Here is a 27,488-nt window from a genome sequence, read left to right as displayed (position 1 = left end):
CTTGAAGTCGAGAGATCTTAAATTTTAATGTGCTCACACATTACCTTAAGTGACCCTGACCAACTCATTTAATCTCTCAGCCTCAATTTCCTCATCCCTGAAATGGAGACAGTAATAGCATCTACCTCACAGGTTGTTGTAAATATCAAATGAAATATAAAATACACTGTAAACTAAAGTATTATATAAATGCCACCTGTTATTCTTTAATGATCTCTAGTGATCTCTGAGGCCCCTCCTCACTCTAGAATTGAGTGTCTTAAGTTGGTTTCTGTGAGATAAATTTGTATTATTTTAAAGAAAATATCTATATGAAATCATTTAAGGAATTCAATGTAAGGGATTGTCACTTTTGAAAACATTTTTTGAATAAATGATTTTGTATTGTTGTATTTAGAAATATGAAAGAAATATATGAATTCACCTACATATGTCCCCTGGAAACTTATTAAACATGCCTAGTAGGCAGTGCTGGCACAAGAAACACTACAGAACTATCTTGCAATGACGTTGAAATTTAATTCATTTCAGTCTTTGCAATACTCAAGAGAATAATTGAGGAAATAACTTTCTGCGAATTTTTATGCAGATTACCATTAAGTATAAAATGAAAATAAAAAATGCTTTTTTTTTAAATACAAAAATTCACTTTTTTGCCCAGATTCCTTTTAGATAAGAATTACTCAAAATAGGGGTAGCTATGTGGCACAGTGGATAGAGCATCAGAACCTGAGTTCAAATGTGGCCTCAGACATTTAACACTTCCTACCTGTGTGATCCTGGGAAAGTCACTTAACCCCAGTTGCCTCAGCACAAAAAAAAAAAAAGAAAGAGAGAGAGAAGAATTACTCAAAATAAAGTTTTTATCTAAATCTATCTATAAGAAATAAATCATGCTTCAAAAAGAGTAGCTAATATCATGCACTTTAAGAGAAAATGTCACATCTGTAAAAACACTATACTAAGGTTAAGGTAGTATAGTTGGATCTGTGTTTAGGACAAGATGAAAGGGAAGGGGTCACAAGATTTTCACTCTGGTTTGTTTTCAATCATTTAGAAAATATTTTTGAAGTTTCTTCCTATGCTCAAAGATCTTTACACTGTAAGAACTATAATATTATATAGTCCTTTTCCTCAAGGTGTTTACAGCCTAGGCTCACGTCATAGGCCCTGATTGCCAGTGTATAAAAGGTGATTAGTCTGATGAAAACTGACTACTCAAACTCGGTGGAAATTGAGTTATAACAGAAAACTGATTTAGTAATTTATGGTAGGACATATACTGCAAAATGCTACAAGATGAAGTCTTCTTTATGTGATCAGGTGGTCTACTTAGGAAATCAAATTACAGATCATAAAGTTAGGGGAATAAAATCTGAGTATAAATGGTTGGGATTTAACATGTTTCCACTGAGATATAACTACCTGAATTTCTCTTTTCTATTCAGAATATTTTTAAAATTTATTTGCTTTTGATTATAAATCTGTATATTTTGCTTTTTGAAATATTGCATTTCTAAGATCTCTTCTCCTTTCTGTAGAAGCTTCCAGGTTCTGTGTGATCATAACTGTAGTTCCTTGGTACTTAAACTGTTTCTCTCTGGATGCTTCCCATATTTCTCCTTTTGATGTCAGAGCATTGTATTTTTGCTGTAATACTTCTGGGACTTTTCCTTTTTGGGTTCCTTGCAGAAGGTGATTGGTGGATTTTTTCTATCTTTGCCCTCTTGTTCTAATAAATTTGAGTAGTTTTTATTTTATGATTTCTTGAAGTAATATTATCCACATTTTTGGAAGAAGGAATCATATTTTTCAGAGAATTCACTGATTCTTAAGTTCTTTCTCCTTGATGAGCTTCCTAAGTCAAAGTTATTTTTTTATATCAATTACCTTACATTTTCTTCTGAACATTTTTTTCCCAGTTTTTAAATTTTATTCTTATATCAGTTTGCTTCTCATGGACTTCTAGTTGTTCTAGTTTTCAAGGAACCCATTTTTCAAGTTTACCACTTTTTCCTAAAGTATTCTCCTTTCAAATCTTTTTTTCAAAGGTTTTTATTTTATTTTATCTCTTGTTTCTGAATATTCATGTAGTGCTTCTGAAAAATCCATTTTTTTCCTTGAGTTGCTGTTCATAGTTAATACAGTTACTGTTTCTTTTGGAAGTTCTCTAGAATTGTTCAGTGATTTCTTTGATTTCACTTTTTCTCCAGCTTTAGTTGCTGAATTGAGTTCCACAAGGGCCAACAACTCTTCACTCCTACACTTTTGGGTGGGATGATTGGTTCTTCTTGGTCTCATCTGTGTTTCAATGGTTAACCTTTACCATCTAGAATTAGGCCTTCTGGCTTTTGGAGATTCAGAGTGCTGGATCTTTAGGACATTTTCTGCCATCTCAGGACAGTGTTAGGGACATCATTAAGGACCCTTTACTTTGGCTGTCCCGTTCTCAAATTTAATTGCACTGCTGAGGCCAGTGGCACTTCTGAGGTCTCTACCTGATATCAATTGGGGAACTCTTCAACCTTAACTGCCTCTGAACAAAGAAAGCTTTGCCAACCACATATGTCTCTTACCCACTTCTGGTCATTCTGAGATTTATTCTGCACTGATATTTTCAGCATACCACTTTCTTGTGGTCATCAGGCTTATGGATCACTTCCTATGCAATTTATGTTATGTTTAGCATAGTTTATGCTGGTTTAAAAGATGCTTCCTATAACTTTTCATTGACTTTCTTATTCATTATTCTGGGCTGAATTTCAGGGTTTTGCTAGAGTAGATGTGATATGGAGTAAGGCTTTCATTCGACCACCCAGGCTGTCATCTTGGCCAGAAAATTAATTTCTTTTTGAAGAAAATTATTCACCCACTACGAAGGTATCTGGAGATGTTCATTTCCCAGCTTTCCAATCTAGATTTGTAATCCAGGCCAGTCACTGAACCTGTCTACATCTAAATAACATATATATAAAATGAGACAGGATTGAGGGAATGTATTGGAGTTACATGAGCAAAGTTTTTCTCCTATCATTCAGTACTCCAGATTTTTCTGGTTACATCATACCTATTCCCCACACCTTAATTTTATTTTTTATTTGTTTTTGTTTTGCTGAGGCAATTAGGGTTAAGTGACTTTCCCAGGGTCACACAGCTAGGAAGTGTTAGGTGTCTGAGGCCAGATTTAAACTCGGGGCCTCCTGACTTCAAGGTTGGTGCTCTATCCACTGCTCCACCTAGCTGCCCCCACACACACACACACATACACACCTCTTAATTTTAAATACTTGGTTAGAAGCTGCTAGATGGCATAGTAGACAGAGCACCTGGAGTCTAGAAGATCTAAGTTCAGATATGTGGCCTCAGACACTTAACTAGCTATGTGACACTAAGACAAGTCACTTAACCTCTTTCTGCCTCAGTTTCTTCATCTGTGAAATGGAAACAATGGCAGCATTCTATCTCTGCTTTTGCAAGGATAAAATGAAATAAAAATTTTAAAGCATTTTGCAAACCTTAAAACATTATATAGGGGCAGCTAGGTGGTGCAGTGAAAAAATACTAGCACTGAAATCAAGAGGACCTGAGTTCAAATTTCGTCTCAGATACTTAACACTTCCTATCTGTGTGACCCTGGGAAAGTCACTTAACCCCAATTTCCTTGGCCAAAAAAAAAAAAAAAAAAATACATAAATGCTAGATGTTGTCATCGTTATCATCATTATTGTCATAGGTCCCATAGATTATATTTCTAAAAGTTGCCCTTGATTGTTCCTGCCACAACATATAACAAAAAAGGTACTTAGATTTGGCAGTTCCTGACTCTTAAGGCAGTTCAGGTTTTTATTAAACATATACTGTGTACTAGAGTCTAAGGAGACATAAAGACAAAAATGAAATCCTTACCTTCAAGCAGCTGAGGCTCTATTAAGATATGTACACAAATATTTCCAAAACATATTTACAGGATATATATATATATATATATATATATATATATATATATATATATATATATATATATATATATATATATTTAGAGAGAACACACTGATAGCCAGATCACTAGGCAGGGCTTAATATGGGAATAGTTGTGTGAGCTGACTTAAAGAAAATGAGGGACTCCCAAGAGGCATAGGTGGGAGGGGGGGAGGTTGATACATTCTTGCTGTGAGAAATGGCCAGAACAAAGTGGGAGAAAAAAAAATGAAATGTGTTTAAAGAAATCATAAGCTCCTCATGAGGAAAGATGATTTCATTTAGGGTGTTTTTAATTTCCTGGCACTCAGTACAGTGTGTGTCATGCTGTTAGTAGGTACTTCATCAATCTCACAGAATGGTGGAGAAATAGCAAGAAAGCCAGAATTGCTGTTCTACAGAGAGCCAAAGAGGGATGAGAGCAACACTGGGACTTGGGTGAAAAGCCAGACAGAAGTTTATATTTGATTCTAAAGGTAGTGAATGACATGAGGGAAAAACATGGTTACATCCACATTTTGGCAACTCTCTGGAAGATAGATTGAAGGAAGGAGAGATTTGGAACAGGGAGACTAGTTAGAAGGTTATTTCAGTAGTCCAGGTGAGACATAATGAAGACCTGAACTAGGTGGCATTGTCAGCATGGAGAAAAGTAGACAGTTGCAAATCTGGCAACTGATTGGAACTAATGTAGTGAACCTGAATGACTAGAAGATATGAGGGTTCTCTATCCATCATGCCAGACTAGCTTTCTTTTTGAAAGTTCTACAGTAATCTGTACAAGGTACAAGGGAGAGATTTTTGTTTGTTTGTTTCAGATGAAGGGGAAGAAAGTAAAAAAGGGAGAGATTTTTGTTTGTTTTCAGATGGGGGAAAAAAGTAGAAAAATAGTGATAATGATAGACAAAGAAGGAAGGAAAGAAGTATCGATGAAATATTTTTTAAATGAACAGAAAAAGGTTTAGAAGAAACAAGCAAGCAGAATAACTTTTAATACAGATTATTAACCTTTTTATGAAATGGACACCTTTTCCGAATAATGTTTTTGACTGCATAAATAAAATACATAAGATTATAAAGGAAACTAATTATATTGAAATGTAGTTATCAAAACTTTTTTTTCCAAAATAGTGATCCCTTTAAGCTACTTTAAAACTAACAGTAAATTTGGCATATATATTTATTTGTGTGTGTGTATGTATATATATATATATATATATATATATATATATATATGTGTGTGTGTGTGTGTGTGTGTGTGTGTGTGTGTGTGTGTGTGTGTGTGTTTTTAATGAGATTCTTGGTTTAATATACAATACTTTTTGTGTTCTTTATATTTGGAAATGTTTGGGTTTGTTGGTAATTATCAAATTCAGAAAAACAATATCAAAAAAGTTTGTTACCAAAAAAATCTTTTTTTTTTTTTTTAAAAGAAAAGTCTACAATATTTGTCCAAATCTTTTTTTTTTTTAAAGAAAAGTCTACAATATTTGTCTTATTATTTAAAATGAGATCCTAGATATTAGATATAGCAGTAAATTTAATTCTTCAAACAGCTATCTACTTAGCTGTCTTTTTTGCTTGAATTTATTTTTCAGAACCTGGCTACTGCCCTGTAAGACTGGGAATGACAACTGGAAGACTTCAGTCTGGAGTTAATACATTACAGGGATTCAAAGAGGACAAAAGGAATAAAGTTACTCCTGGTGAGATCTGGAAATAGTAGTTTGTCATTCTCCTTTTAGGCACTGAAGGAAAGAGGAAGTTGGGAAAGAGGATGCTATAATATCTAAAGATCTTGGCAAAAAACTATCTTAAATATATTTTTCACATTGTCAAAAATTGAGTGTCAACTTTAAAAATATATTTGGGTATGCTGACTTTTATATACAGGATGTAATTTATGACTACCTTTGGGGGGAAGGAAACAACTAGACATCTTCAATTCAAGGCAGAAATCAATAGAAATGTGTTGTTAAAAAAAAAAAAAAAAAACAAAAAAAAACCACAAAATAGTAGTGTTGGGTTTTTTATTATTCAACAGTGTTATACTTGAATTATGGACCCTACAGTTCTTATGCACCAAACTATGATTCCACATTTGCAAATATCAGCAAGGATGATTCTGATTTAATCTACACAACTTATGGGGAAGATTCTAATCTTCCAGGTGGTTTCAGGTGAGTCATCAATTCATCAGCATTTTGGCACTACATTTTTCTAAAATAATTTCGTGACAGTAAGATTTGTATTTATCTGAAAATATTTTGTTTGAATTACAGAATTATCCTTGTTCAGAGAGTGCCCAACTTAACTAGGCATTTTAAAATATGAAGTACGCCCTCAGGATTTCTATTCCCTTTCTCCTCTATTCTAAACTTACAACCCTCCTGTCTTCCTTTCCCCTTCCCAGTTTTTCTGTTCATCTGGCTTTTAATTTTTCAGGAATAAGGTAATAGGACTGACTGAGGAGGAGGAAGGATAGGTGAACTTCAGCGGCTTCACCTTTTTTTCCCCAACTTCCATCTAGCTGGCCCAGCCGCAGCTCATCTAGATTCTATGATGCAATGTTTTAAATCAGAATGAGTTTATTTTCCTCTGAAATATTCAGTAATATTTCATCAATCCTTTGTACAATTAGTACCCAATGAAATATCTTTCCCTATTAAAATTTTTTTAATTGTAAGAGAAAAGGGAACAGTATGGTTATGAAATCTTTTAACCCCTTTTCTATTTTCCATTGTTACCCTTAGAAAATCTTGTGAGAGTTGTGTGCTTCCTTTAGGGTCAAAAGGACATGGGTAAAGTTGTTTGTTTCTTGTAGGCTGGGTAAGAGAGAAACCCTGGCCAGAAGCTGCAGATTAGAAGATTAGAAAAGGGAGTGGGTAAACATTTTTCTTTAAAAGAAAAGTGGTCAGAACAAAGAAGTGTCCCTAGCGGTTTATGTCAACATGAAACTTCACTCTTTTATAACTCCTTGCCCCCAGTATATACTGAAGTAGGAGGTAGATTCCTTCCTATTGTCACTTCTATCTAGATCCTTTTGTGGTCCATCACTCTGTCACCTCTCCTCCTTTTGATATTCATTTTATCTGTATCATCATTTTTCTTGTAATCTATCTGCCTTTAGAATTCAAACTCCTTTTTCAAGTTCAGATTCTAGTTCAAAGTCTTTCTGTCCACTCCAACCCCTGACCTCATCTTTGGAAACTAGGATATACATATTATGGTTACCTAGAGTAATATGGCCTCCATTTCATCAACCTCAGCTGTCATGACCTGAATCTTCTCTCAACCTCACCCTACACAGTGATAATCATTTTAATCAAGTTTCATATAACAATGCCATCTCCAGATTACCCCCTCTGCATAATGTTCTATCTTTAGAGATCTCCTTCTGCCTCATTCTTCTCAAACCTGTTTTGTCTTTACCTTTAGTCTCTCTTCACCTCCCTTTTCTCCCAAGTCTATCACTCTTATTCTGGTTTTAGCTTTCTTTGACTTTATAGTTGACCAGTTAAAATGTCCTGTTTTCCACCCTTGATTCCTTTATCCTTCCACATGCTTTACTCATCCTTGACCCCAAATTACTTTCCACTCTTCATTGTCTTTGTTCCAAATCTATTACTTCTAACCATCACCAGAGGAAGACATACTAATGTGCCAACTAAATTCACAACCAGCTTATGTTCTCTAATTCCAATTAGGCCCTCAGTGCTACAAAATAATCCTTTTATTCTTCCCTGATTGTTTTATGAGGTCCCTTCAGTAGTTATTCTATTCCTTCTCATATGTAACTCAAGCCTTATATTCAACTCCTTCTATTTTCCTATCATTTAAAAACTTTGACCCCTATTCTACTGAGAAAACTGAAGCTATACATTATAAGCTCCCTCAACTTCCCTCTTCATATCTCAAAATTACTCTTATACATCATCATTCACCTTTTTCTTTACTCCAGTATTTAAAGAAGAGGTAACTTAGCCAAAGCTAAAACTTCATCTTGTACCCTTTGTCCCATTCCCTTTATTTCCTCCAGCAGCTTCCTCTTTCTGCCTTTTTTGCGCTCCTCATTTATCTCTTCTTAGCTATTGGCTCCTTTTCCACTATCTACAATACTAAGAGTACTTTTTAAAGTACCCCAGTACTTTAAAAAAAAACTTTCACTTAATCTTGCCTTCACCTCAATATATCATCCTTAAGTGAGGTACATTCAACATGATCACATTCCTTACTTCCCATTTGAAACTGAACCAAACACACTGGAATAAAACTTCCCTCTCAAGGGGATACTAGCAATCTCTTGTCTGCCAAATTTAACAGTCATTCCTTATTCCTCGTTCTATATAACATTTCTGGAGTTTTTGATAGTTATCCAACTCCTGCTCTTCTTACTTAACATTTCCTTCTCATTGGTTTTCCATGACACTGTTGCCTTCTGGTTCACCTACCTGTCCAGCCATTCATAATTCATTTCCTGGAATGTTATATATTGTCCAGCCCCTAAGTATGGATGTTTTCCAAGTCTCTTTAGTACCTAGCACATAGCAGGCATTTAAGAAATATTTATTGAATTAAATGATATACAATTATATTTTATCTATAGATAGTATAAATCTTCCATGTCATTCCCGTTAGCATTTCAGTGTTTTCATCTCCCTTATCATATAGTAGTAAAGAAATCATTCAAAAATTAGAAAATCCTAGTTTTATTGAACAAAATGTTAGATATTAGAATAATTACTTCTTAGGTTATGGTGGTTTTCTCTGTGTCCTGTATTATTAGCCCGGAGTTGACAAGATTATATCTACTGAGATAATTTACGTAAGTTATTTTTATAATTCTTTTCTAGTATCCATGAATTTTTGGCCACATCACAAGATTATCCATATGTTATGGCAGATAGTTTACTGGATGTTCTAACAAAAGGAGGACATTCTCGGTCCCTCAGAGAGCTTGAAACGGTAAGAACTGTAATAAAGATAGGACCATTCATCACGGTTTCTAAGCATCTATCACTCAATATTATGAAACTATGGTATTAATCAATATGAGAACCAAATTCCTTTCATTTTGAAAAACAGCCCCACCCAGGGAAGGTGAAGGTCATGGGGTGGAGGACAATGAGCGGAAACTAATAATTCAGTTGCTGGAATTTCTTGCCTAGAGAATTCTGAAGAATTGAATTTGAATTTCAATTTATGTTAGTTTACATCATCCTTAGGAGTATAGGATTATGAAACAGAATTTGTATACTAACTTCGTTGAAATTATGAACTAGCTTATAATTATGTAGAGCCTACTTTTTTAAATATCGGAGTTCTGCATGTTAACAGGAACTTAATCTGTCTCTCAACCCGAAACCTAGAGTTGGAATCAAGTTGGAATAGTAGGAGACAGCTGGATGGCAATGTGATTAGAACACTGAGCTTGGAGTCAGGAAGACTCCAAGTAAAATGGTAAAATGAGTTGGAGAAGGAAGTGGAAAACCACTTTGCAAGTAGGGTCACAAAGAATTGGAAACAATTGAAATGCCTGAACAATAACAGCAACAGTTACAAGTGAGATAGGGAAGAGTTTTCTTCACAACGTTTGTATTACTTTTATACTAGAGAAGATTTCACTTTTCTGCAGCTTCTCGTGTACCTCAAGAGGTCATAGGAGTACCAAGAACATTTTCAAAAGTTGAACTGATATTCACCAACTTCCTCTGTGTGTGCATTGCTGCTGCCTGCTATTCTTTAGGGTCTAACAATTCTTCAGCTTTGCTACTCAGAGGGTTTAATGGCCAGTTAATTGCTATGTTTAGACCAAGGAAAAAAGACATCCCTCTACTCAGAAATTCTGGTAAACATCTTTCTTTATCCAACTTAAGTGAAATTTCTACTAAATTTTTCATCATTCCAGAGGTATAATATTTCAAATGGATTGTATAAATATCATTTGACTTTTAAGTAAAAAGCCCTGTGATAACAAAGGTACACTTTTGTAGGCCACTGGGTTTTTTTTTTTCCTCTGAATTGAACAAATAAAATTAGTATTTTGAAGTATATAAAGTAGAATAGAAAAAATAATTATACATGAAGTCATGTAATCTTATTACCAACAGCTTGCAAAACTGACCTACTTGTTGTATATGTTTCTTTCTGGCCTACCTTCTGTACTGATCTGTGGGGTTGGGGGGAGGGGGAAGGAAAGCAGCAGAAAGCCAGTTAAGGTTAAGTGACTTGCCCAGAGCCACACAGCTAGTTAAGTATCAAGTATCTGATGTTGGATTTGAATTCACATCCTCCTGATTTCACGGCTGGTGTTCCATCCAGCTATCTCAGTCTGTGCATTCTAAAAAATGCTTCTGAAAAACAAAGTGTGTGATTGTTTTTGGTATTATTATTATTTTTTTAATACAATCCCATTATTAGACTCCCTTTCCCCAGGCTAATTTCTAAAAAAAGTTTAAGAAAATTCTTCCTTTGTGATAAGCTTAAGACAAGTGAGCCTAGAGCAGACCCTAACATTCTTTGCCTTTCACTATCTTTGGTTTATCAGACTAATAACTAAAAAGTAGTTTTTGAATGTATGAGGTATTTTTCTTTTAGGTATGCTATCAATCCTGAAATCATTAGATAGGTACACTCCCTGTCAATAGATTTAAAAGGTTACAGCTACATGGTAGTTTTCTAAATATCTAATTCATTTTAAAGCATCATTTTGAAATTTCTTAAGATAGTATTTTGCAACTTATCTTTTCCTATATATATAAAATGTGTCTTAATTTTACAGCACCTCCATCCTATTAGTTTTCCTTTTTTATTGATGTAGCAACAGAAGATTCTTTTTTTTTTCTCCCTGCAGCCCTTACCTGAAGGTGAAACCCAGAATGGTAGTCTTGACAGTACAAAAGATGTGGAGGTGACTGTATATCATTTTTTAAAAACATATTTATCTGGAGAGCAATCATCTAAAAGGTTTATGTGGTAACACTATATATTAAAATGACTTCTGTTGTCCTATTAACGAGCACATTTTCGAGGTTGATCTGTTCCTTAAAAAAGTAAAAATTCATTTTAAGTATATTGATTCTAAAACTAAAACCTCAGAATTTAAAAAATCAATTCCATTCTCCCAGGCAGTCCTGAGGTCTTGCCTTAGGAGATATGAAACCGCTTATATTAACTATCTACTCTTAAAAATTCAAACAAATAACAGTATAGACTGATAGTGTTAAAACAGATTTCTTTGCTAAGAGGATGAGTTAGCAGATCCTCTTGTTTTCATTAAAAATTACAAGTCAAAGAAAATGGTACGCTACTCCTGTTGTAGAGTAGATTATGTTAAAAAAAAAAAAAAAAACAAGCCACATTATACATACTGTAGAAAATTTATGGACATGTTTTTGCTTACATTTGAGCTTAGCATTTTGAAAGGATGCTTATGAAACCATTTTTCCAGATTCAAAAATTATGACTACTGAGCAAAAATATGTGTCTTAGCAGAGTTCATCCACAAGTCATTTTATTCATCTTCCATTTGCAATCATCCAACTTAACAGGCTTAAACACAATATTGGAGGAGGATTTTGTTTTTGTTTCTGTTTTGTTTTGTTTTGTTTTTTGACAGATTACAGAAACAGATTCAGCTGGCTCTTTGGACTCTAGTACTAATAAGGACAGATTGACAGCACTAAAGGCAGTCACAAACTTTGGAGCCCAGATTGAGATTTTTGACTCTGAAGGTGAGTATTCTGATAAAAGTGGCGAAATTAACTAATGTCACAAGGGAGAAAGCAGTAGTTTTCAAGCCCCTCAGAGGAGGACATGGAATTCTTGCAAGAGGAGCACAACTCTTCATGCATACCAAACATTATCATTTTAAATTTTATTTAACTCCAATATTGTACAGAATAAATGTAGCTATCAAGGAGGAGGGGGGTGGGGGAATCTGAATTTTTTATAATTATTGCCCACATTCAAAAGTTAGAAACTACAGCATTTAACCCTGAGTTAAGTAATAAGTAATCCTAGGCAAGGAATAAAGAAGATTGAGCTTTTTTGACCAAGTTCATTTGTGTTCTCACAAAAAAAGGTAACAAACTTTTTGCACATTAGGGGCCAGCCATTGAGTGAATGTGCCCTGCAAGCCTCATTCCCCCCCCCCCCCCCCCAACATGTTTCTTTCTCACAACCCAGAGGCAGAAGTATTCCAGAAGAAACTTGATGAAACCACCAAATTACTCAGAGAACTTCAGGAGGCTCAGAATGAACGTCTAAGTACCAGACCTCCTCCTAATATGATCTGTCTCTTGGGACCATCTTATAGAGAAATGCATTTAGGTATGTTGGTCATCTTAATAAAAACGTGGCAGTATTGGGATTTTGTTATGATTGATGAACTTGCCCAATAGTGACTTGAACAAATTAGTGAATGGTGCCAAACAAAAGCAGGAACAATTTGTGTTCTTTGGGATTTGAATGAAATTATCTTGAGAAAAAAACAATGGTTAGTATCATAGACTTAATTTCCATTTAATTTCACTGATTTTTTTTTTTCCTAGCTGAACGAGTGACCAATAATCTAAAAGAACTTGCACAGCAAGTTACCCCAGGTGACATAGTGAGCATGTATGGAATCCGGAAAGCAATGGGAATTTCTATTCCTTCTCCTGTTATGGAAAACAGCTTTATAGATTTAACAGAAGGTGAGTTCTTGGGTTTTTTTCCTTATTTTGAGAAATTTTCCTTATTTTGATCAAGGTTAAGTGACTTCTTACAGCTTTTTGCTCCTGTCTTAGATGTCCAGTGAACAGCATATGCTCCACAGAGCACCAATAGGAAAATAGAAGCTTTAGCAATCCTCTTCCATTTGTTGCAAATGTATATAATTCCATAAAGTTCTGAACATTTAAAAGGATTATGAACTTTTAAAAAACATTACAGATAATTAGTTTCAACTGTCTTGCTTTTTGTAAAGAAACACTTGGGCAATCCTGCCAGTAAAGATAACATATCTTTGCAGAAGTAGTATTTTAAACCAGTGGTGTTTCTTGCATCTTTTTAAAACCTAGCAATTTACTCTCCATTTTTACCTTAATGAAGAATTTTACATTTTCTCCAACATACATCACTAAGTCACCAAGAATAGTTCTTGATAGTTATCTTTTCCATTTAAAGGGAAATTCTGAATAAAAATAGAAGTTCATGTACCTTTTTTTTTTTTTTTTTTTTTCAGACCTGGAAGAACCAAAAAAAATTGGTACCACTGAATGTGGATCTGATGGAACTTGAACTTTTAACAGTGGTATTTTGATTATATATATATATAGTGTATATATTTTTTTTTCATTCTTTACTTGGAAATTTTTCAGGGCAAGTTAAATATTTGTAAATTGTGTTTTTAATGAGTTAAGCTTTGGAACAATCAATTTTAGTGTTCCAGAGATAGAACATGTATTAAAGTAATAAATCTGAACCTTGAATGACCAAGTATGTTATTAATAATTTCAGCAACAACTTAGTACCTTATTTTAAATCTGTTTTGTTTAAACACCTTTACCAAGAGGTCTCTAAGGTCAACTGATACTTTCAGGATAAAAACATCTTCAAAGTTCATGAAATTAAAAATGAAGCGATTCAGCTCAGAAACAGACACATTCCTTTGACAGATGACTATGATAAGACAGGTATAAAGAACCAAGCTACTCCAAAAATACAGAATTAATTAAAACAATTGGGTTATTCATATTTGCCATAGTAGTTTTCTCTTAGGGAAATTGGACCAATTAGCTCCCAACTTAAAAGCATGAAGCAGTGGGAAAAGACTTAATCATTGTTGCTAAGAAAATGTTTCAGATTCTTGCTAACTGCCCTAAAGCAACTGGTGGCACAGTAAATAGAGAATAAAACCTCCAGTCAGGAAGATTCAGCTTCAGTTTAAACCATAGTAATAACTATGTGACTTTTGACATATTATCTGCTTTGATTTTCTCATCTAAAAAATGGGGATGATTATGGTACCTACCTCCTAGGGTTGTTGTGAGGATCAAATGAGATTATAATTGCAAGTAATTAGCATACTTCCTGGCATAGAATAAGCACTATATAAATGTTAGCCATTATTGTTCTTAGTATTCTAGGCAGATCATATATGATGGTGAACCACATACTTTGATCAAGTTTCTAGTGAATGAGCTAGCCTAAATAAACCACATGCTTGGTATGGGCTGTACTCACACCATCCTCATCCTCCATCCCCCTCCCCCCATTTTATAGCAACAGGGTACTTTACATATACACACTCCACTTTCTGTTTCAGGCATTCCCCTGCCCTAGAACAATTTGGTGGGGGGAAGTCAGTAAAACAGATAATAGCAGGAAATACATCCTTGAACAAGTCATAAAGTATACATTTCTACTTACACTTTCTTAAAGGTCATGTCTATCATGCCAGAGACTTCATTAACATTGAATTTAACCAGATACTGATCTATTTTTATCTGAAATACAAAGGTCAACTGCAATAGAATTCAGCTGTTTTGGTAAAGTGGAGGCCATAGGCAGCATGAGGTGGTTCATTACATTTCTCATATTTGAGAATATAGTGGAATTTCTCAGAAGTTTTGATTAAACATATATTGAATTTAGATTAAAAATTTAAAAATCATTTTCCGAAGCTGCAATGTCACCAAAAAATAATGTAGTCAGTAAATAATAATAAGTTCAAGAATTATAAGGATATTTTGCAAGAAGTAATTTAATTGGAATTATCTTTCTCCCTGAACCACATACTTGTTGACTTGAAAAATCTTAACATTTCCTGTAATAGTACTGATTTAAATACTATCAAAAACAGCTAAGTTGTAGGGGGGGAAAAGTTATCTTTCAAAATATGTGTTCTAAATAAGGCTTTTTGGGGAGGATATATGGAAAGATTTGTGAATAAAAATCTCTAAGATGGTCTAGAAATATTATAGTTAACATCTAGGGGAAGAGTTCTCACACCATTGAAATCACAGATGCATCAAAATAAATAATCTGAGGGGGGAAAGGTTGAAAGAAATAACTTGAAAAGGACATAATTAGATATAAGCCACCTTCAGTCAACCCATTCCAATCAGAAATGTTATACCTTATCAGTTCTTCTCCCTTGAGTTGGGTTAAGATCATGGTGAGTTGAGTTCCTAAAATGAAGTCAAGTACCATTCAGTTCTCAACTTTTAAATCTACTAAAGGAAGATGCTGAAGACTCACCAAAATTTATTCAAACTTGGTGTTCTGGAAAGAGCACTGGATTTGGAGTCATAGAGCCTGGCCTGGTTCTGATTCCATGGCTATGAGCAAGTCAATTACCTCAATCTCTTTAGAAGGTAAATGTAGAGAATAGCACTAACCTCCCAGCAGGCACCATATCAATGCTACCTATTGTTGTTAACCTGCCATAAGGATAATAGCATAGATATGGCTATTTGAGGTAACTGTCCCATTTGACTCTCACAAACACCCCGGAAGAAGGTGCTGTTCTTATCTACGTGTTACAGATGCAGAAACTGTATCTGAGTGTTCCCAGGTGACTTTGCCCAAGGTTTTACAGCTAATGAATGTCTGAAGTTAGATTGAAACTTGGGTCTTCCTGACTCCACTTACTACAATCTATTCACTGTTATCACCCAATCTTGTGAACTTGGGCAAGTCACTTGACAAAAGTCCCATAGCCAGATTGAAAGGATTGAACTACACAGTCCTTTTATGAACCCTACCAACTCAACTTCTGACCCCATGAAAGTGTCTTAATAATCTCAGTTTTAAGACATTTTTCTTACTAACACAACAAAAAAGTTTTAAGAAGCTGCAGTATTTTATGGTTTAATGGGAATCTTTTGTTAAAAAAAAAAAAGTTCATTTTATAAAGTAAGGCAACAGCTTTCCCTTAAACAACAAAAACAACTCTGCATGTTACCTGTTTAAACCAAAACTTGGTTTTTTTGTTAAAAGCAGTTCTTGGAGCTATCAGTTTTTGAATCTTTAGACAAAGCGGCTTGTGCATAATTCTTTGCCACAAGTCTTAAATTTCATTCTGGGAAACAACCAAAAAATAATAATTTGAAGGAATAAACATTGAAAAATCTATTTTAAAGTAAGAGTTTTGACTTAAATACTGCTCTGTAAACAAAAAAATCCAGATTCAATAAAGTACAAAACACATCAAGGTACTTAACATTGTCAGTTGCAAATTTATCTTATGAAATACTGCTACTTAGAAAAATTCTGCTTTGAAACAAATGTTAGCTCTATCATCAGTGTGAGTCCCAGTTTTTACATGTATCTTCTAAAAATATGCACATGTAGCATTATTCTGAATATATAACAATTTTTATTAGTGATTATTTCTCGTGGAAATAGTTATAAACATGTAAGCTAAACAACTTTAAAATATTTCCCACTAGTCAGTTTGACAAGTTTTTTCAGTATGCCACTTTAGTAGCTATTCTTAGGTCACGGAAAAGACTAGCTTTGTTTAAATTGATTTCTTGTCAAACATGAATACTGATATTTCCAATAAATTCATTTCTTGTAGCAGCTTCAGTCTAGAAAAACATCTCATTTCATCTGAGTGAGGAGTACTATAAGTAAAAAAACAAAAAACAAAAAAAAACTATGTAGCCAAATATCCAAACTGGTACAAATCTATTTTCCTTCCTGGACAGATTTTGATGACATGTTTAAACACCTCTGCTGAAACTGTTGATGCTTGCTTCAGTGAAAGAAGGAGAGATTCTGGTTATTTGAGGCCATGGCAACTTTTCACACAAACTCATCCAGATCCTGAGCCATTCTTTATTTGCAAATGATATACACATACTACCAGCACATGTTTTCCCACAAGTTAGAATGGAGAAGTTTGTAATACAAGACTTGTCCTCAAGGTGGATAAGATTTTTTGAGCCACATCAATACATTAGCACCATCTACTAAGTCATGGAAGGGTTATGATCTCCATCTGTAAAGGGAGTACCCATACCAATAAAAGCACAGTTTTATTTTATTTGCTAAGAGAAACATTGCTTCATTTTTTTATGTAGTTAAATCAGGTGCTCCATGATTTCAGATACCAGCTACTCATAGTAGAGAAAGTATTAATATTGCAGTATTGAAAAGGACTTCAGAGGCCTTATGTTCCAACCCATACCTAAGTAAAAAAAAAGTCTATATTATATTTAAGTTTTTATCCATGATGACTGTGCGGAGGGACCAGGATGGCCCATTCCATCTCTGCATAAACTTACAAATGTTTCTTTAAATCAAGCCTAAATTGACATCTCTGCAACTTACATCTGTTTGGCTCCCCAAAACAAATCTAATTCTTTATATTTAAAGGTAATTACTTCATCTTTTTCCTGATATATCAAGCCTTTTCCAGGTCAAATTGCTCCAGTTTTTTTCAATAAATAAATATATATAGATATAGATATATAGACATATATCTATATCTATATAGATAGATAGATATAGATATAGATATATAGTGTGCTTGAGGCCCTTCAACACTCCTGATTGCCTTCTTCTGGACATTCCAGCTTATCCTCCTCCTTAAAATGTAGCTTAATATTATGATCAAGTCCTAATTAGCCCCAATAATGAATCCCATGAAGTGGCCATATATAATAGGAATTCACACTACTTGAAGTTATAATTCTGTAAAATACAGTGATTGGTTATAACACAATAGAAATAGCAGTATAAATTCAAATAAAGCAAGCAATTCTGGGGAATCATTTGTACCTAATTGTACTCCAGATTTAGTCTCACCCAGGACAGAATATTAAAATAAGACTTCTCCTAAGGGTTTCACAGGACAGAACTTGACACCTCTGGATCACAAAAGGCCTTTTCTGTTCACTTAACTCTCTGGTTTGTTAGGTATCTTTGAAAGTGTTTTTGGAAATCGTAAACTCCAGCCCCTATGTGGAAAACTGAATTTGGATGAGATGAACTGAGTGGTAATTTGTCACAGAAATATCCACACATGAAATGAAATTCAGCATTTTTAAAACCTCAACTTTCCCTAAAATTCTATTACTAGTTTAGTTCTGCTTATAAAACAACTGAAATAGGTTGTCATTCCCACATCCCTCAGAAGGTAGGGTGGGGCAATAAACACAGAATTGGAAGTTGGAAGATCTGCATTCAAATTCTCTGTCTGGCACTTGCTGTGTTGGACTTTGAACAAAACATCTCGGGTCATTTGCAGGATTTGACTAGATAACATCTGAGATACCTTCAACTCTAAATCTACAGTCCTATGAAAGCACATAGCTGTTCTCAATAATCAAGACACTTAAAAGAACATTATATAATTGTAGCTTGTTTCTAAAGGGAATTACTCTGATTTAGAATGAGTATGTCTGCATTTCTGTGAAGGAGAATGTTAGGTGAGATTGCATCTAGACAGACGAGAGGATTTCTTGGGAGATTTTCTGTCTGGATTACACGTATTCTGGGATCTTCCTATGTGCTGAATAGTTTTGTTAGTTCCTACTAGTTTCCAATCGCAAACCAAAGATGTAAGGGAAGATTTTCCTATAGGTAGGTTCATGCTGGGACAGCTTTATGTTACATATATACTTTTTCTCTAGCCTGAAAAGTAACAATATAGCTACAAAAGTAGATGGTTCCTAACATAATTTAAAATTACTGATGTTTAATAAGTCTAATACCTATATAATAAATGAGGGGTAAGAGAATGAATCTAATTTAGCAACTCCCCGCAAAAAAAAAAAAAAAAAAAAAAAAAAAAAGCTTTTTTTTTTTTTTTTTTTTTTTTTTTTTTTTTTAATCTTTACCTCTACCTTCTTAGGAGAACCAAACTGAAAATGCTTGCAGAGAAAATTTGATTTTAGAGCCAAGGTGACTCTATTCGATGTCCAGAACAAATACTAAGAACACAAAGTCATGGCATTGATTTCTTGGGCTTTTCAGTCATGTTAAGAAGACAGATGACAGACTAACAGGTTAATTCTTCCAGCACTGAGAAAACCTTTTAAAATGTCCCATTAATAACATATCCGTTTAGAACAAACTCATGAGAACAGGGGAAACAGAAAAACAGCAAATAGGAACAGTTAATAATTATCTTCAGTAATGTTTCCTTATAAACACACTCCATTGTTTAAAATCTAGAAATGAAAGAAAATGCCTTTAGGGTTCTGAGGGTTTCTGAGTCATCCCCATCCCCCAACAAAGGTTTTATCTGTGACATATAGAACTAACAGGGATCTCAAACCACCATCTAGGCAGGGCCTTGTTATTAACTAAGAATGTCTGGTGTTCATTCCCATAATTCTTTCACAGAAGTGATTCCTCCATGGGTATCCAGAACAGAGTCTGGGGCCCATCCAAAGCCCAACAGAAAATGCATTTTAAAGCGACATTAGATAACAAGAACTGACTATATGTCAAAGTTTCTATAAAAAGAGTCTCTTTGTTGCCAAGAAGTCACTAGATGGCACTCTGTAATGTAACAGTTTCCAGGTATAGTTACAATCCAAACTCCTGCTTTCTGCCCAGGAACAGCTCTACAAGATCTGTAGCAAAAACAGGCCAGAAGCTTGGTATATCCCATGCCTTTGGGGAGTTCTTTCTCAGAGTTTCAGCCTGTAGTTGGTTTAGGCCAACAGTAGTTTCACGAACAAGAGATGGGAAATTCTTTAAAGCAAGCCCGGGAGATGGTAGCTTTTTCTGCTCGTCACCAAAGTTCCAAGGGCCAAGCCATCGATCCTTGGCTTGTGTATGAAAGGCAAAGCAAGGGAACCTTACAATCCAGTGGAATTCCTCAGTTTAGCCCCATGCCTTGGAACTTAGTGGTATCTGTGCAGACAAAGTAAGTTCTTAACTCTCCTTTGCCTTTGACATTGATCAGTCCCCGGCATTCACAAGAATAGCCCAGCTTCTGGAGGATGGTACTGGTCTCCTCGGTAACCTGCAAAGGAAAACAAGCCCAAAGTCTGCTTTTGTGAAAGAGGAAATAAATCTCACTGGGCACTGCCTGCATAATTAGCCTCTCTCAATGCAGCTCAGCACATTTAACAGAAGGTAGAGATGAGCTGAAGTGGACCAAAAAAACTCACCTCCCAGTAGCCCACTTAGGTGATGAGCCTCTCTGGACTGTTCCTTAGACAGCAAACTGTACCAGTGAATCCATACCCTGCTTCTGAAGCTCAGAGAGAGTGCTCCAGACCCTGCTTTTGCTATTGGAGCTTTTGAGAATTCAGGGCTTTCTTCTGTATTGCTAGGCTAGGAGCTTCAGTAAACACATGAGATGTTAGATGTGTATCCACTGAAGAAGACTGTATTATCTTTTACTTGTGAGGCACTGAACTTTTTTAGTGGGAGTGAGACAGGGAATTCCTTTCCATCCCTGAAATAAGCTTGTATTTATTTTGTATATTTATTTTCTCTCCTGACAGAATGCAAGTGCCTTGAGGACAGGGAGCATCTCCTTTTTGTCTATCCCCAGAGCCCGTGATACAACGAAATGCTTTTTGATGGGGCACAGGAGACAATTTAGGCACCAGCTGGGAGGCAGGGGATAGAATCCTAAATTAGGAGTCATCTAGTCCAACCCACAGAGGAGAATCCCAGGGAGATGTTTCCTCTTTAAAAATGAGGGGATTGAATTAGGGCCTTCACAGCTTAAGTTCAGGATGAAGATGTATCTTGCCCAAGGTCACATGGTAACCAAGACTTCTAACTCCCATTCCAGGATTCTCTCCAGGACAACTGCCTGAAATTTCATTGCAAACTACAATGCTTTCTTTTTACCTGTATTTTCCCAAGTTCTCCAGTGCTCTCCATTCGACTGGCAACATTGACTGTGTTTCCCCAGATGTCATACTGAGGTTTGCGTGCACCAATCACCCCAGCGATGACCGGCCCATGGTTGATGCCTGAAGAAAGTATTTGTAGTGAGCTCAGTGTGGAAAGCAGCTTTAGGACTTCTAGATAGAGCCACCTTGGCCAAGCCTTTCACTGAACTGCAGCCTAGATGGAAACTAGAAAAATCTATTTCCCAAAACCAAGAAGTACCATTCAGGTCTGAATATAGGCTACATACCTAAAATAATATCTCTGGTGAGTAGGGAAAGAGAAATTTAGTCATCTGCTGAAAAATATACCAATGAGAGTTCAAAGTCAAGTTTTATATGAGTTGGGAAGGAAAAGTTGTCTACAATTAGACCAATAATCAAAAATGCAGATGAAATATAAATATGGCTTCTTTTAGACATTCAGGAATATAAACTCCCTAGGAATTTTAGAGGAAAAATTAAGAAGTAACTTTCTACCTCTAGGCAGGCTTAAGAGTGGGTCTTCCTGCAAGTAGGCTGATGACCATTTAAGGTTATCCCCTCTGCTTCCCTCTACTTCTGTCCCCCAGATCCCTGGTAAGGCGAACTCACCAACCCGGAGGCGAAAGGTGTTGAAGGAGTGCCTGTTGATGCCATCTAGCTTGTTCATCAGAGCAATGCTGTATTCCACCATGATGCCTATGTGGGCATGCTGGCGCTCCTGATCCTGCCAAAGGCAAATATTCCCAGAGCTTCCTAAAGTGCTTTTCAAAGGTCCTGATCCTTGCTCCCTCCCCATGACACTGCCCTCTGCCCCCATGTGCATCCACCTAAGGCCTCAATGAAGCTGTTCCTGGTCAGCATGGCGGGGGCAGATGAGTGTGCTGGGGAGATGAGGCAAGGTCGGGCCTTGTCCTGAAGCGGGGCAGGCAGCTCTGTCCTGAGTCTGCCTCCAAAAGCCTCAGCTAGTGCTGCCCTACCCCAGGGCCTTAGGCCCTTCCCCAGAAGATAGTCCCAGAGGGCTCCGAGCATCCTCATGGCTCCTTTGCTGGGAGGGAGGCCACAAGACAAGGGTCTGCTCTCTGCCCTCCCCATTCTCCAACAACTTACCGGTTAGAGACCTAGAGAATGGCTGAATGGATTGTAATGTATTAACGTATTGCAATGTTGAAAGGGAGCAGAGAGGACAGCTAGCCCAACCCCTTTATTCAGAAAAAAAGTGGGGCTGAAAAGTTGTTCATCCAAGGTCTCAGAACGATTAAGGAGCAACAACACACCTACCAATGAAGTGCTTATGTGACCGACGCAAACCACATTTCTCTCTAACTCCCGTTTCCTCATTTGTAAAATGGGAATAATTATGCCCATATTGCTATACAGCATTGTTATAAGGGAATGGTTTTGTAAACCTTGAGAAATGGGAGTCATTATACTAAGACCAGACAGAAAGAAACAAAGAAAATCTGATCAACATGGGAAGAAAAGGCCAGAAAGAGAAAAGCGTAAATTAGGTGCTACTACATCTTGGAATTCATATACACGGTTTCTTTTTACAAGCAATATAGTTTTGGGTTTACAGTTCTAGAAATGTTTTCCCTTAGGATTACAGTTTATAATTCAAATAACCTATTTTAAGTTGCTTTTGATCGTATGGGACTGTACCTGATTATTCTCCTGCCCAGGGGTGAGGCTGAGCCCAGCAGCTGCCATGTAGGTGCTACCGATAGTCTTGATCTTCTCCACCCCACTGAATTTTGGCTTTAGCAGTAGCTTTAGGTAGAAAGAAAAAACAGACGTCACAGACTCCTCCTAATGGGAAACCTGACCCCATCCATGCTCCAGCTTCAGAGGAGCAGAGGACTTTCACTGAAGGTTATGTATTTCTAGCTGAAATTGCGTGAAGTAACTCGGATTGCTCCCTTATGAGAAAGCAGTTTTGGACCCTATTCCCATCCCCACCTACTTCCTGTTTGAAGGAAGGCACCCTAGCTTCCCTCAGTCTTCTCCCCACTTTGGAACTCAGTTTCACTGATGCTTCTTACTGCCCAAAGACAATATTACTATCTGTGAAACATTCGAGACTCTGAAAAGGGAAGGGAAAATGTATATTACCATGACAGCATCTCCTAGGCTGTAAGCTCTTCCTTTGTTTGGGGCAAATGATTTCCCCTTCCTGGGTCTTGTTTGAGGTTTTTATAAAATATTCTATAAAAATGTGATATTCTTATTGGAATGGCTTGATCATAACATCATTACAGAATTATAGCCTATCCAGGGTGGAAATAACCTTAGGGATCATCTAGGCAAGTCCATTCTTTACAAATCAGGAAACTGAGACCCGATGATTTGTCCAAATCAAGTTAGTGGTAGCACTGGGATTCAAATCCAGGTCTTCTGATTGGCAGGCCAGTGTGCTTTCCTCTACAACGTAGACTCAATTTCCTCTTCTGGAGATTGAGCACAAAAATACTTGCCCCACTTACTTAATTCACAGGGAAGCAGCTCAGAGGCCCAGTCCCCAAACTCAAATCCAGCCTCAGACACTTACTGTGTGACCCCAAGTAGCTCATTTAACTATGTTTGCCTCAGTTTCCTCATCTGTAAAATGAGCTGGAGAAGGAAATGGCAAACTACTGCAGTGTCTCCCTGAGAAAACTCCAAATGGGGCAACAGAGTAAGACACTACTCGGCAACAATAAAGAGTGCTTTAAAAATGTAATATGGTCCTTATCTACAGCAAACACTGAACATCAAATGAATTCTCACCTTCCTCCTTACACACCTGTGTAAATGCCTTACACAGGGCATTTGTCTTGGCCCCCCTCTCTGCACGATTAACACCTGAAAAGGTGCCTTTTAATAGGAGCCCAAGCCAAATGGAATTAGGAAATGAGCCTAAAATTGTCGCTACGGCACAAGAGCAGGTCATCAAATCTGTGTCAAAGCAAACAGGAATCTAGCGACAGCCCTTGAGGATGAGCTCTGCCTTCGTGGTACCTCATCAAAGTCCGCGATGATCTCATTTAGGAGCCTCAAGCACTCGAGGCCCTCCTTGTTGACGTCACACTCGGTGTAGAACACTTTGAAATCAGGCACAGATGCAAACATGACGCAGACACAGTCGTAAGATTGGTGATACCAGTCCTGAGACAGCAGGAAGGCAAGAGGGAAACTTCACTGCTGGGCCCCACTCACTCACCCACGCAGCTGCAGCCCCAGGAGGGCACCCCGGCACCCTCAGGGGCCTGCTCGGGAAGGCGAGCTCTAGCCCGAGAAGAGTGCAGTGGTACTAATCCTAAGTATCAGTCATGTTTCCTCACCTTTAAAATGGAAGCCCTCATTACCTTGTAATACCTTATAAGGGTACAGTAAGGATCAAAGAAGGCAATGTGAAGCCTAGGCCATAATTACAAGGCTCAGAGATACTTGTTCTCATTGGCGTTGTGATTATTAAACATCATGTGAAACGCCCTGTGATGGGCACAGAGGAATCCCAAAGGTAACATCACCATCTGGCAGCAAGTGAGCAGCTGTCTGGGGAGGATCTGGGAGGGGGAGAGGGGAATTAGCCCTGGGGCACAGGGAGAGAACACTGCTCTTGATGCCCAGAGACTGAATCCATCTGTATGAGCTGGGAGATCTGGACGAAAAGTGTGTCCTCCTGAGCCTGGAATCCTCATGGATAAAAGGGCGGCAAGATCTGCTCCAACCACATCATCAGATCTTTCTCTTCTTTCTGTCTCCCTTTTCCCCCCTCCCTTTCCCTTTGTTCCTTTCTCCCTCCTTCCCTTCCTTCCTTTCTCCATTCTTCCTTTCTCTTCCCTTCCTCCCTTCTTTCCTTCCTTCATTCCTTCCTTTCTTCTTTTTTCTCATTTTTCTTTTGGAAAGGAAAATATTTTTTAAACCTTAAGGTACCGCAGAAAGGTGAGCTATTTTTAGTATAAATGGTCATAATGGCAATCTTTTCCCTAGAATTACCAGTGTTCTGCAAGGAAAGCTTTTATTTTCCTCCCTTTATGATAGAGTGGATGGAAAGCACCCCTTGAAGTCACTCACTAGCTGAGTGGTCTTGGGCAAGTTACTTAACCCCTCAGTGCTCCACATAATTCTTTCTAACTAAAAGTTTCCCTATATTGGTAGAAGGAATCTCCTCACCTGGAATGGCTCCTTCTGCCAGTGAGATGCCAGGTCCATTCCCTATCTCTATTCCATGTCAAAGGCTTCTTGTAGACCATAACAGGACCCTTTCCTGCCTGCTTCCCAGAAAGGTCACTACTTTCAAAAACACAGAAGCCATCAGCTCCCTCCCTCTACTTCTCAACCTCTCAGGAGTCAGGAGGCTCAGGCAGGAAGACAAGGCCACAAGACTCCTTCACACGAGCAAAAAGCTCCTCTGACTGATAGAAATGGGGCTTGGATCTGAGAAATCTTCAGCCTGATCTTGTAGCTCAGTACCGCCAGCATCCAAGCCCACCTTAGAAAACACCCAACGACGGGTCTGGACTTGGCCGCCAGAGTGACCGATGCCCGCCCTCTCCACGGCCCTGACCCGTACCTCAGTGAGCTTGTCCCCAATGAAATGCTCAGCCACATGAGTAGGGAGGACGTTCTCCAGCAGGAGATGATTCACATTTTTCATGGTTTCAAATTCTTCCTGTTCTTTCTTAAACTTGTTCTTCCACAGATAGTCCAGGCGGTAGTAATAATCAATCTGTAGAAAAAGCCCAGGAAATGGTATCTTTTGTGCTCCATCCCAGGGTCCCAGGGAGGTAGGGAGGGAAGGCAAGTCTGCCCTCCAGGAATCCAAGGAGTCCCCACTGTGATTCAGGGTGAGAAGTGATAGTCCCTGCCCAGAGAGTCCCCAGTCTGAGAAGACACAGTATCCCTCAGGGAGACATAGTCCTCCCCCAAAAGATATCCCCACCACCCAAATGATGAGGGATAAAGGCCAAAGATGTCACGTTCCACATGAAAGAACTAGAACAGAAAAAAGATACAGGAGGAGCTTTTGAGCCAAAATATCTTTTCTAAATGTTTTAAAAGAGCACAGCTAGCCCACAAAGCAGACTTAGACACGTCCAGATGTCAAAATACCAGCACTTTGTCACCAACAATTGGCTGGACTGTCCCATAAGGGACCCTCCCAATAAAGGCCTCCCCTTTTTTTATTCCAAATCTGAGGCAACACCTCCAAGTCCCATCAGGGAAGGGAGAAGGAAGGATGGAATATGGAACACTGATGCATCCTGGAGCTTTGCAAACTGTACCTGTTTTGACAGCAGGATAAGGGTAAAATAAAACAGGATCAGGTAAAAATTGATCATTATTTTCAGATCTTTCATGAATCGTGAAGTTGAGACACTGGATACAGGAGAAAAGGAAAAAACAAATATTTATTAAGTGTCTGCCACACAGCAGGCCCTATCATCTCATATGATCTTCACAACATCATTTTACAGTTAAGGAAATTGAAGCAAACAGGGTAATGTGACTTGTCCAGAGTCACACAGTGAGTAAGTACCTAAAGTGAGATTCAAACTTAGGAATACCTGAACCACCTAGATGTGCTCCTATATAGCCACAGGCAATCATCATCTTCCCTCCCACAGTTTCCTCATCTATAAAATAGGAGAGTTGAACTACAAGGTCTCTAAGCTGCATTCTAGAAAATCAGGGCTGGGTTGTGGAGGGGAGTGGAGTGTGTGTGTGTGTGTGTGTGTGTGTGTGTGTGTGTGTGTGTGATAAATTACATATTAATGACATTCATCCAGTGCTTCAGAGAGCACAAAGCCCTTTCCTCACAATACATCTGTGAAGTAGAGAGCACAAATGTTCTTCCCATTTTGTAAATGGGGAAAAGTGAGGTTCAAGAACATGGCTAATCCAAGATGACCCCAACAGTGTCAGAGTTGGGATTCAAACCTAAGCCTCCCAATCCTTCCAACTCCCACATTCTTTCTACTCAGAGACTCCCATGCTTAAATGTAAATACTAGCTTTCAAATTCAACGGGCCCTGACCCACACATGTTCAGCCCAGAAGGCCCCAGGGACCCAGAAAACAAAGATGGCTACCAGGACACCTTCCCTGCCCAGCCTGGGAGCCAGAATACCAGCACCCCCACTCCTCCCTCTCCTCAACTCTATTAGGCCAAGGGAGCCCCCTGAAGCCCCACTATAGGTGGGGGATGGGCTTGAAGGCCTCTGGAAAGACTAGGCCCCACAGAAGCCTGAGTGCTTCTGGGGAGTCAGGAAGTCCATCCTTTCTCTGCCCCTCACTAGTGGTGGAGGCTGCATTAGGATCAGTTCTGGAGTCAAGCTTCAGCTCTGACAACACTGGCAGATCACTTCCCCTCTCTGGCTCCACTGCTTTAAAATATGAGGTTGCACTAGATGTTCCCTAAGGCCCCCTCAAGTTTTAATCTTTGTGATCCCTTATCTCCTTGGACCTCAGTTTGTACTTAAAATGGGGAAAATGCCACCCATTCTAGAATTTCACACCAAAATGAGACCGTGCTCTTAAAAGCAGAAACTCTTGGGGCAGCTAGGTGGCACAGTGGATAGAGGACCAGCTCTGAAGAGAGAAGGACCTGAGTTCAAATCTGGTCTCAGACACTTAACACTTCCTAGATGTGTGACCCTGGGCAAGTCACTTAACCCCGATTGCCTCAGAAAAA

General features: G+C 37.6%; 2 protein-coding genes across 11 annotated transcripts in view; one reads left to right on the top strand and one right to left on the bottom strand.

Moving 5' to 3' along the window:
- BRD7 (bromodomain containing 7) overlaps positions 1-13,458 on the top strand; it is a 39,759-nt gene extending 26,301 nt beyond the window's left edge. Inside the window, exons 10-17 of the mRNA XM_074293359.1 lie at positions 5,577-5,684; positions 6,023-6,158; positions 8,832-8,943; positions 10,832-10,888; positions 11,597-11,711; positions 12,166-12,309; positions 12,531-12,674; positions 13,205-13,458. Of these exons, the coding sequence (XP_074149460.1) occupies positions 5,577-5,684; positions 6,023-6,158; positions 8,832-8,943; positions 10,832-10,888; positions 11,597-11,711; positions 12,166-12,309; positions 12,531-12,674; positions 13,205-13,260 (872 nt within the window). The 3' untranslated portion in view covers positions 13,261-13,458. The remainder of the gene's footprint in view (positions 1-5,576; positions 5,685-6,022; positions 6,159-8,831; positions 8,944-10,831; positions 10,889-11,596; positions 11,712-12,165; positions 12,310-12,530; positions 12,675-13,204) is intronic.
- A 5,464-nt stretch (positions 13,459-18,922) lies between these two features.
- The window catches only part of ADCY7 (adenylate cyclase 7), a 102,652-nt gene continuing 94,086 nt past the window's right edge, over positions 18,923-27,488 (bottom strand). For 9 of the 10 annotated variants that reach the window (XM_074293357.1, XM_074293356.1, XM_074293350.1 and 6 more), the window contains 7 exons: positions 26,081-26,174; positions 25,369-25,524; positions 23,811-23,957; positions 22,476-22,583; positions 21,426-21,540; positions 20,791-20,915; positions 18,923-19,948 (listed from right to left, as the gene is read on the bottom strand). In XM_074293357.1, coding sequence (XP_074149458.1) covers positions 19,802-19,948; positions 20,791-20,915; positions 21,426-21,540; positions 22,476-22,583; positions 23,811-23,957; positions 25,369-25,524; positions 26,081-26,174 — 892 coding nt within the window. In that variant the 3' untranslated portion in view covers positions 18,923-19,801. Of the gene's footprint in view, positions 19,974-20,790; positions 20,916-21,425; positions 21,541-22,475; positions 22,584-23,810; positions 23,958-25,368; positions 25,525-26,080; positions 26,175-27,488 lie in introns of all 10 variants that reach the window. The other variant, XM_074293358.1, reaches the window with a different exon arrangement.

This window comes from Sminthopsis crassicaudata, chromosome 2 (assembly GCF_048593235.1).
Source record: "Sminthopsis crassicaudata isolate SCR6 chromosome 2, ASM4859323v1, whole genome shotgun sequence".
NCBI lineage: Eukaryota > Metazoa > Chordata > Mammalia > Dasyuromorphia > Dasyuridae > Sminthopsis > Sminthopsis crassicaudata.
This window is presented reverse-complemented; position numbering and strand designations above follow the sequence as displayed.